This window comes from Hyalella azteca, unplaced genomic scaffold (genome assembly GCF_000764305.2).
Source record: "Hyalella azteca isolate HAZT.00-mixed unplaced genomic scaffold, Hazt_2.0.2 contig13683, whole genome shotgun sequence".
Lineage (NCBI taxonomy): Eukaryota > Metazoa > Arthropoda > Malacostraca > Amphipoda > Hyalellidae > Hyalella > Hyalella azteca.
The window spans coordinates 16,184-26,324 of NW_025943596.1; the positions used below are offsets into that span (position 1 = coordinate 16,184).

The 10,141-nt window shown below is 44.0% G+C and overlaps 2 protein-coding genes across 5 annotated transcripts in view; both read left to right on the forward strand.

The window, feature by feature from the left end:
• LOC108678756 (WW domain-containing oxidoreductase) overlaps positions 1–4,143 on the forward strand; it is a gene marked incomplete at its 5' end in the record, with an annotated part of 15,491 nt that extends 11,348 nt beyond the window's left edge. For 2 of the 4 annotated variants that reach the window (XM_018167222.2, XM_047883777.1), the window contains 1 exon segment: positions 3,869–4,143. In XM_018167222.2, coding sequence (XP_018022711.1) covers positions 3,869–4,069 — 201 coding nt within the window. 4 annotated transcript variants of the gene reach the window in all.
• Positions 4,144–4,373: 230 nt separating this feature from the next.
• Positions 4,374–8,892, forward strand: LOC108678754. The gene is made up of 5 exons (XM_018167220.1): positions 4,374–5,360; positions 5,491–5,628; positions 6,589–6,701; positions 7,581–7,755; positions 8,749–8,892. Exons 1-5 carry the CDS (start codon positions 4,707–4,709, stop codon positions 8,890–8,892), a joined length of 1,224 nt encoding a protein of 407 aa, XP_018022709.1. The 5' UTR covers positions 4,374–4,706.
• The last annotated feature ends 1,249 nt before the right edge of the window (positions 8,893–10,141 follow it).

Genomic DNA, 10,141 nt, shown 5'->3' on the forward strand with positions numbered 1-10,141 from the left:
GCTGAAAACGTCGCCAGTTCTTTTATACTTATTTCCATGTCTTCTGGTCCAAACTCAATGTTCTCCAACCCTCTACCGCCTGGCAGCTCCTGGAGAACTTCAATTTCATTATCCTCCCTTGAGTAGCAGAGGTTACTGGACACTGATTCAAACTGTGATCCCAGTAACTCACACATGCCATGGTCATCTTCGACAATGACTTCGTTATCCTTAAGCGGGCCTACTGGCGTCCTTATTTTAGCCTTGGATTGAGCGTATTTAAAAAAATACTTGGGGTTCTCTTTGATGACCTCAACCACTCGCTCTTCCGCGGCTTGTTCTTCCAACCTGCGCGAGTCCTGCAGCCTGAGTTAAATTTCCTTGTGCAAATCTACAAGCCTCTGTCTTCTCATAGCACCAGTGGATTCAGCTATTTGTTTATTTGATCGCTTGCGTTTTCTCATAAGGATTCGTCGGTCTCCCGGAATGCTGCGGTTTCTCACACAGTTTTGTGTAGATTTCCTCAGCATTCATCTCGGAAAAACTCCGCTCTCCAATCGATTCCGTCAATTTCATTCCAAATTGCCACCCAATTCGTTCTTCGATTGTCCTGCCAGTCCCTCTTGGGGTATAGACCTGGGCAGGGTTTCAATTCCAATTGTCGTAACTTCCACGTCACTAAGCGATGGTCAGAAAGTGAGGTATCTTCAACCCGGACGTCAACCACCATTCTTTTATTATTTATAGTAACAGGGTTCGTACCGGTCATGGAAAACCTAGAAAGTCATGGAATTTGTTTTCTCACTTTCCAGGCCTGGAAAGTCATTGGATTTCATTTTAGGTCATGGAAAGTCATGGAATTTGCAAATAAAAAATGAAGTGTTTTTCTGTGCTGCGTGTGTTTGTGCAGTCTCTTGTTCCCTGCGTTCTGATTGGCCCAATCTCTTGTTTCATGAGTTGTCAAATATGGGGAAAGCAGCTTTGAAGAGCCATGCCAAAGGCAGCAAACACACCAAGGTAGCTAAGCAACACAGTGAAGAGAAAAGCAAAGCGCAGTCACGCATTTCCGATTTGTGGTCCTCAGACCGTAATGCAACTGCAGTTCTTGCTCCAAAAGTGTGAGGGAGTAGGCCGTCACAAAAGTCAGCACTGTAGTGTCTACTGCCACTGTGAATGCAGAGACGGAGAGCAGGCCTGTATCCACTGCCAAAGCCAACCTCAATGGCGAGCTGACTAGCTTTGTAACAAAAGAAGATGTTTTGACGTCTGAATAAAATGACCATCACCGAGAGCCAGCTGGCAGTGCCAAAACAGCCTACAATAATTATTTGGCAGAAGGGAAAGAGCAGAATGTGAAGGCTTAGAAAACCCAGAAGAGGAAGGCTCTGTTGGATGAGCTAGATGAACAGAAGAAAAAAAGACGTACGGAGGAGGGCATCAAGGCGCTTGAGCAAGCAGCAGATGAATATGCAGAAGCAACGGAGAGAAATGGGAATTTGAAAATTATTGCCGAGTTCAGTGCCATGAGACGATTTGAAAACAAAGCAACAGGAGCTAGACACTCTTGAATTGATTATTAAAGAAAAAGATTAAAGAAAACTGAACATTAAAAAAGTGGATGAAAAAGCTGCCAGTTGAATGTTAGGGTAGTGGTGTTGAAGAGTGTTCTTAACTTTATTGACATTATCATGTACAATCTTGTGTGCATTACTCAATATTTGTTGTGATTTGACACTATTAAATTCATAATAATACCAGTGTGGGCTTCATTTTCAGATTTTTGTCATTTATGTTCCCCTGTGTCTGCCTGCTCTATGCATTTACACGTTTGCTATTTATCAACTGTAGGAGATGATATAATATGCACGGTTAGTCTTTCAGTCATGCTAAACCTGTAGTTTACGAGTCTTGGAAAATTATATTGATGGTCATGGAGAGTCATGGAAAAGTCATGGAATTTTTTCCTAAATACCGGTACGAACCCTGCTTACACTGAGCTCAGATTCTGACCGCAAGAACCCTGGACTTGTAACGCTCGGCTGCCAGACCGCGATGTAGGCTCGGCAGGAAGTAAGCAATAAATACCTTCGCCTCAAGCACACTTACTTCTTCCCTCTCTTACTACAGCTCAACACGCTTATTTGTTTCAGTGATTTAATGCAAAACACTTGACACTTAATGTAAACACTTCACTGCTTCACGTATTGAATGCTATAATTTTATTCTACGGATCTGTTATTTTATCTTTTACTTTTTCGGGTCTTTTTCATAGATAAAGGAGTAATTTTCTGAACATTTTCACAGTAAACAAATTATGCTCTTTTTTTACTGACTTCCCTTATTTTTCGCCGAAACACCGAATTATATCTCTCAGGCCCAGTCTGTACAATTAATTAACAACTGTTCATCAAGAAAAATAATCGTCAAATAATCGTCTTCATTGTGAGCCGGCAGCGACACGTACGTCCTATCCCGACGACGTCTAGTAGGGAAGTCCTTAGCTTATATGTGCTCTTAGCTTATTCGTGTTTTATCTTATTTGTGCTCTTGGCTTATTTGTGCTCGTATCTTATTCGTGCTCTTAGCTTATTCGTGCTTTTATCTTATTTGTGCTCTTAGCTTATTTGTGCTCTTAGCTCATTCGCACTCTTAGCTTATTCGTGCGTTGTAGGAACCTTTAACTGAAATAAAAAAGCCGTTTAATTTTCACCCCTATGACACTGTTGACAGAGCACCCTAGGCCTGCTGAGCGAGCATCACCTGCAGCCTGACGTCGTCACCTTCGGCTGCCTGGCGCTGGGCTGCCCCTCCCTCGCCCTCGCCAAGGAGCTCCTCGACGCCATCGACCAGCACCACTCCAGGTGATGGGGGGGGAGAAGGGGGGCCCAGGTGACATGGACCGGGGGGGGAGGGTGACTGGTCGGCGTTATGGGAGAGAGGACGGCGTGTTGGTCAGGGACGCGTGACATGGAAAGGGGCCAATTGACATGGAAAGGAGTTATCTTTGATTACAGTATACAATGAGAGGTGTGTACATTTATTTTAGCTCTCTTCACTTGACGGTCACGAAGATCAGTGACACCTGAACCATTTATAAGCTGTGTATGTTCCGTTGACAATTTATCTGGATACCTCGGGCGCCAGCATCTTGCGACGAACTCCAGAGGAGGACGTTTCTTGCCCCACTCACAAACAATGGTTACTGGCATCTATATTACGTAGCGCTCATTTTATAATATTATTGCAGAGTGGAAGCTTTTAAACACTTCAATAAGCGTACTAATATTGAACTATAATTATCTCAAAAAAGTATCAAGAGTTAATTATTGTATATTTTGCTGTAGTTTCCATAATAGAAAAACTTCAACCGCGCGTCGTGAGCTACTCATATCACCGCGATGAGGTTATGATGGTGCAGCTTCGATGTGAATAAAATTTAAGGAGTTTATTCGAATTAACTTTAGCGTAATGAAAATCCGTGTAACCAACGTCGCGAATATCTCCTCGTTCAAATTTGCATCAATTTTTTCATGAGCAATTTAGACTTGTATAGATCTCGACGTGCATTATTCTAGGATGGATCTTTCTACACCATTCGCTTCATAATAACCTTATTAAATAATACATGAATGTGATTCTTCAAAAAAAATATAATATGGCCAGCCATTTGTGGCATCGCTGGCCGCCCGTGTATGGCGTCAGTTCGGTCTGACCGTTTCCCCACCCTGTATGGTCAACCGCAACATCCTGCTAGCCTTCCTCAACGAAATTCTATCCATATCCATCCATCCTTCTCTCCTTTCTGCTATTCTGTCCTAAATTTACAATTCCCAACTGTTGATGTATCCACACTTACTCTACTCTTTTCTAATTTGTAGCATGTGTGCAGCAGCAGGCGTGTGCGGCGAGCGTATACTGCGCGTGTAGCCCCGACGTGGCAGCGTGTGGTGGTGTATATGTCAACGGTTGCCTGCCCTGCCGCCCGTCGCCTGCAGCGATGGACTCTGTCCTGGCCCTGCGCCTCTACAACCTCGACCTCCGCATCATCGAGCGCACCATGGGCAGCGTGGCCTTCGCCGTGGCATCATAGTGTATTTTGTCGCAGTATATGGTTTAATGTTCGTATTTCGTAAGTCACTCGTAATAAATATGTGAAGTATAAAATTGCTCTTTTCTTCCCTCAAACATGCAGTCATGAATACGTGAGCTTGTCATTGAAATACGTGAACTTGTCATAATTTGTCGTGCTTTTGACACGAAGTCGAGCGCTAATAGTAGTTGACCGCATCTTAAGCTGTGTCTCCGGTATCGGGTGTGGTGCCCGGTGTTCCAGGCACTCTGGCCCAGTTGCCGCTCCGTGGCTGCGACGCAAGGCTACTCAGGGGAGTCGGACTTTCCGGCTCATGGGACCTTGCCATCCCAGGTCTGCCTGCTCGCGACAATATTTCTTTAAGAGTGATTAACAATGAATTAAGATAGTCAGTGTGTTGGCTTTGTTCTGTCGCGCTGAGAACAGTTGTAAAGCCAAATGAGCGTTTGGATGGTTCATTCCGAATTTTTTTGTCATCAGAGCGTAATGTTTCTATGTCCAGATGTACCGAAATTAATTAATTCAGTATGTTAATGAGTTGCGGCGCATTAATAGTTGTCTCAATTTTGTCGATTTCGTTTGCTTTTAATTGTATTCTATTTCTTTTTTGATCTCTCAAACCCCGTCAGCTGGCGGGATGAGGAAGTTCCAGGTGCTAGCGTCATGTAGGCGCGGTTTTCTTAATGCTCGTGACAGGGAAATTAAGATTTCTACGAGCAACAGTCAGGCATTACGTTATGCCAGTCTTACCGATGAGCTGCTGGCTAGTAGGATGACATCTTGCATTGCATTCAATCGATATATTACAAATGGATCTTGTTACTTGAGACCGAAAATAACTTCAAACTCTGGAGACCCTCGTACGAGCGAGGCCGGTGGCGGCGCTAGTTTACTCGTGGACCCTGGCCCAGAAGAAGGTAACACTCGAGACACCGCGACCAGGGAGATGGGGCGGTCGGATAAGAGGTCGCCTCGCAGCTCCCTGCGTCGCGCTAACACTCAGGCTGATCTAAAATTTTACTCATCGAGTGCAAAAGCTGACTTCATCCAAGGCCTGCTGAAAGAATTTAGCTCATCGAAAGGTAATCCCTTGAGCGCGTTCCCAAAATCAACGCCTGAAGTTTTCGGCGAGAGCGATGATTTCGGTTCCGTGGCTGGGCGCCTGGAACCTGCGGTGTACGAAGAGGATGAGAAGGACGAGGAGAGGCTTGCTTTGCTCCCCCCGCACAACCAGCAAGAGCTGCAGAATCAGTACACCGAGAGTATACAAGCCCTCTGTGACGAAGGCAAAGTGAGTATTGCGGCTTGTGAGGTACCTACTGCACTGATATATTCACGGTATATCTTGGCAATCTCGGTTAGTCAGGTTACTAAGTCTAGCCAAGTCGTCAAGACGTCCTTTAATGTGGCTCATGTTTTAGTTTGCTGACGCCCTCGCCCTCCTGGAGGAGGAGATGCCGAGCAAGAAGGTTCGTCCCATCCCCTACCACTACAGGCTCCTCATCGGCGCCGCAGCCAAACTCGGACTCGCTGATACAGCTTTCGATCTTTTCTCTCAGGTTAGTCTTGCTTTGAGTTTCATACTTGGGTTTATTATCGATTTGTAGCTCCTGTTGTAAGGAATGCTGCCTGTAGCTCTTGTTAAAAGAAATGCTGCCTGTAGCTCCTGTTGAAAGAATTGCTGCCTGTAGTTCCTGTTGAAAGAAATACTGCCTGTAGCTCTTGTTAAAAGAAATACTGCCTGTAGCTCTTGTTAAAAGAAATGCTGCCTGTAGTTCCTGTTGAAAGAAATGCTGCCTGTAGCTCTTGTTAAAAGAAATACTGCCTGTAGTTCTTGTTAAAAGAAATGCTGCCTGTAGCTCTTGTTAAAAGAAATACTGCCTGTAGCTCTTGTTAAAAGAAATGCTGCCTGTAGTTCCTGTTGAAAGAAATACTGCCTGTAGCTCTTGTTAAAAGAAATACTGCCTGTAGTTCCTGTGTAAAGAAATCCTGTCTTTAGTTCCTGTTGAGAGAAATCCTGCCTGTAGTTCCTGTTGAGAGAAATCCTGCCAGTAGTTCCTGTTGAATGAAAACCTGCTTGTAGTTCCTGTTGAAATAAATCCTGCCTGTAGTTCCTGTTGAAAGAAATCCTGCCTGTAGTTCCTGTTGAAAGAAATCCTGCCAGTAGTTCCTGTTGAGAGAAATCCTGCCAGTAGTTCCTGTTGAAAGAAAGCCTGCTTGTAGTTCCTGTTGAAATAAATCCTGCCTGTAGTTCCTGTTGAAAGAAATCCTGCCTGTAGTTCCTGTTTAAAGAAATCCTGCCAGTAGTTCCTGTTGAAAGAAAGCCTGCTTGTAGTTCCTGTTGAAAGAAATCCTGCCTGTAGTTCCTGTTGAGAGAAATCTTGAAGTTTCTCTGGTCGTCACACTCGAAATCCTGTCTGCCATAGTTTTCTCCAGTGTTAACACGTGTTATCTTGTCCCCGTTATCTTGGCAGTGTTATCTTGGCGCTGTAATCCTATAAGTTCTGATGTTTGTGCAGCTCGTGCGTCACGGCCACACCCCCAAGCCGCTGCTGTACTCCTACCTCTTCATCGCGTGCGCCAACGACGCGCACCCCACGCGTCACGCGCCGCGCATCATGCGCCATATCAAGTGCCACTCGGCAACCACCTGACAAAACGATAAGTAATGAATACCGGTATCTTGAACCTGAACCTGAACGTAACGTAAATTTGGTGGAGAAATCACTCCGATTCACCCAACTTTAAAAGATATGAGACGATAGGAAACGTCTCTCTCTCTATATAAGTATTATTCATTAAAATCCCTATTTAATCAGATGCTCTTCACCACTCGTCCCAAATAAAGTGCCTAGTAACTCGGTATTAGTCCAGCTGAAGTATTATTGAGACGAGACGATAAATACTTTTTATTTCGAGAGTGGGAAGGTTGTGGCTGTCAAGCCTGTGCTGTGAAATTTTTTGCTTAATTTGTATTGAAGGTTATCCAACGTGAGGGTTATTTTATGTGGAGGTCATTGTGTGTGGAGGTCACTGTACGTGGAGGTTACTGTAAGTGGTGGTTATTGTATGTGGAGGTTACTGTATGTGGAGGTTACTGTATGTGGAGGTTACTGTATGTGGAGGTTACTGTAAGTGGAGATTATTGTAGGTGGAAGTTAGTGCAATTGGGAGGTTATAATGCATAAGAGGGATTAGCACAAACGCGAATGATATTCATGTTAATCTATAATGAATATTTACTTGTGATGAAAGTCATCCAGCGATCAAGTAATGCTGATATTAATTAATTGCTTCTTGATCTGTACTTCTGGCTGCCTGTACTGAACCACATACGGTTACGTATGTGAAGTCGAGCTTCCTGAACCTTCAACCTGGCAGTGCCCGGTTAATCGACTCATTCTAGCATTCTAATCTCTAATCCCTAACATTCTAATCTATCAATATCAATGCCTCAACAACGACATGAAATTTCATCTATCGTTAATTAAAAGTTTTCTTAACAACTCAGACCCAACATCATCATAATGGTGAACTTGGCGAAGACCGCGGTGTCCACGAACCAATACGACTACTCAGCCAAGCTGGTGAGTTGGGTGAAGCAGCATCGCATCCGCCCCAACGCCACGTTCATCGAGCTCATGGAGGAGGCCAGGGCTCGGGCCAAGCAAGACCTTAAAGACATGGTCAGTCCTCTTGCACGCGCCTCATCCCGCACTGTCTCTACTCTTAGCACCTCTTCTTCCCGCACTGTCTGTTCTCTTAGCCCTTTTTTCACGCTCTTATCTGTCTTCTTAGCCTCTTTTTTCACGCTCTATCTGTCTTCTTAGCCTCTCCTCTTCTCTTCGTGGACTTCTAATCCAATTCGCTCTTCCCTTCCAATTCCAATTCGTTCTTCCTTCCTTCCAATCCTCCTAATCCAATTCGCTCTTCACTCATCCTAGCCTATATTCTTATCTCAGCTGCTAGTGATCCCTTACGAGTCAGGGAATACTTTCAACCTTTGTTTGGCATGTCATTAGCCCACGATCTTATTTGAATTTAGGAGCCAGCTACTATCCCCTTGTTCTTTTCCGTACTAAGGGTGTTAGGGGGCTTCTTAGGAATGGCATTGGCTGCATGCGAAGCTATATTTCCCTTACTGGGCGGAGTTATGTGGTGGGGGATTCATGAATAACGTTGATCGATTGATTAATATCCTTTTGATCGAATTATCTTTCATTTTAAAATATTTTATTTTAGATGATTGAAAACACTTGTGATGTACAAACTGTTAGAGATGAAACGCATTTCTCTCGATTCTGCTGTGGTCGATTTGCCTTACGAGGATTGCTTTACAAGTTCGTGCGTTTATATCGCACTAGAGATCTTTTTTTTTTTGTAGAAACTAACAAAAAAAATTCTTTTTTGAATCATCAATTTTAATAAGAATTATTGTTATTTTACAAGTTACGTTTAGAGACTGTTAATGTTTTACTGTACGAACTCGTGCAACTTACTGTCATGTGCTCATATTGAGCTACGTAACCACGCACTTGACTTCTTATTATGATGGCAGGAGAACGATGTCTTCAAGTTACGTTTATTTACTGTATTACCGTAAGAACTCGTACAACTAACTGGCATGTGCTCATATTGAGCTACATAACCACGCACCTAACTTCTTATTATGATGGCAGGAGAACGATGTCTCCGCGTCGTCGCGGCAGAAGGCGCGGCAGCGGAGGAAGTTCCTGGCGACCTACAGCCTCTGGCTCCGCAGCGCCCCGCTGGCCAGCGCCCAGACCAACGACAAGCAGAAGCACGCCCGCGCCACGCCATAACCTCCTTTGTGCCTTGTAACTCCTTGATGATTGATTATTAAAAATGACAATGATGCTTAGTAATTGTTTCAATTTGTTACCTTATTTACATGAAATAAGAATAATTCTGTAACGCTAAACGCAAAGTAAAAGAGTAATATCAAAATTATGCTTAAATTTGGCACACCATCCATCCAAAAATCAATAAACACATCATTAAAATCCTGACATGCTCAACTCCCCCAACTGCTCCTCTTTCTTTGACGATCGTTGTCAATAATGAACGAATTGGTTTACAATTTTTACAATTTTTTTTTTGTAATTGGTTTACAATTTACAAATTACTGGCAGAGAATTCATTAGCCATCAATGCCCTGTTTCCAGGAGACCTCAAGTTACAAGGCTACTCTGGAAGACGCAAAGAATCCCTGTGTTGACGGAACAGTCAAGAGACGCGATAATATGTAATCACCGCCCTGCCTGAAAATATTGGCCATGGACATGAGGCAGCTTCTTGACGAGCTGGAAGCCTGAATCAGCGTTTTTCGCCGTAGCTTCGTTAAAGCTTCTAATTCGATAAAAACTCGCAGAAATAGTTACTAGTATTCTGGAATGCGACGTTTATAACAAAGGTTTTTAATGTTTTAAATTTTCTTATTCATTTCTTTTCGTTGAAAAACTTGAGTTTTTGGAAATCAGGTGCGATTTAAAAGTACGTACTTTTAATGTACTTTGGGCACGAAGTCTCCGATGACGACAGTAAGCAAACGACAATCAATTGATCCTTATAAGCCATGACACTTTGTATATCTTGGGGCAACATTCTAGCACGGTTCAAGAAACAACTACTTATTCCGGCATGACGTGTTCGCGTTGTTGACATGCTACCCGGTTAATAATTAAAAAAGAGCCAGCATTACCAACGACCCCATGCCGATCGGCAGTCGCGTGAATGCCGCATCACTGCAACGGCAATGATGGAAAGACCGTTTTGGCGCCTTCTTCGGGACCACTCGTTGCCGTTACATCGGCGCCTCAGGCCTAGCGCCGTCCCGATCGACAACAGCGCCAGTGAGCGGCCACAGCGCGCTAAACCTACCCGGCCGTCTCAGTGACGGTTGCGGGTTGACTGCACACGGGCGCCATAGCAGTGCCATGTAGGCAGTGGTCTTAATACGGCAGTTTCATCAATTTATTTTTAAAACGCTGCCCTGCAGTGCCTGCTCAAATATCGTAGTATGTTACATATGCGCAAGTTAAGCGCACGTAA

Coding starts and splice junctions, on each gene's coding strand:
- LOC108678754 (XM_018167220.1), top strand. CDS start 4,707: ATGAGGAAGTTCCAGGTGCTAGCGTCATGTAGGCGCGGTTTTCTTAAT. Junction 5,629..6,588: donor CTTTCGATCTTTTCTCTCAG/GTTAGTCTTGCT, acceptor ATGTTTGTGCAG/CTCGTGCGTCACGGCCACAC. Junction 7,756..8,748: donor AGCAAGACCTTAAAGACATG/GTCAGTCCTCTT, acceptor TTATGATGGCAG/GAGAACGATGTCTCCGCGTC.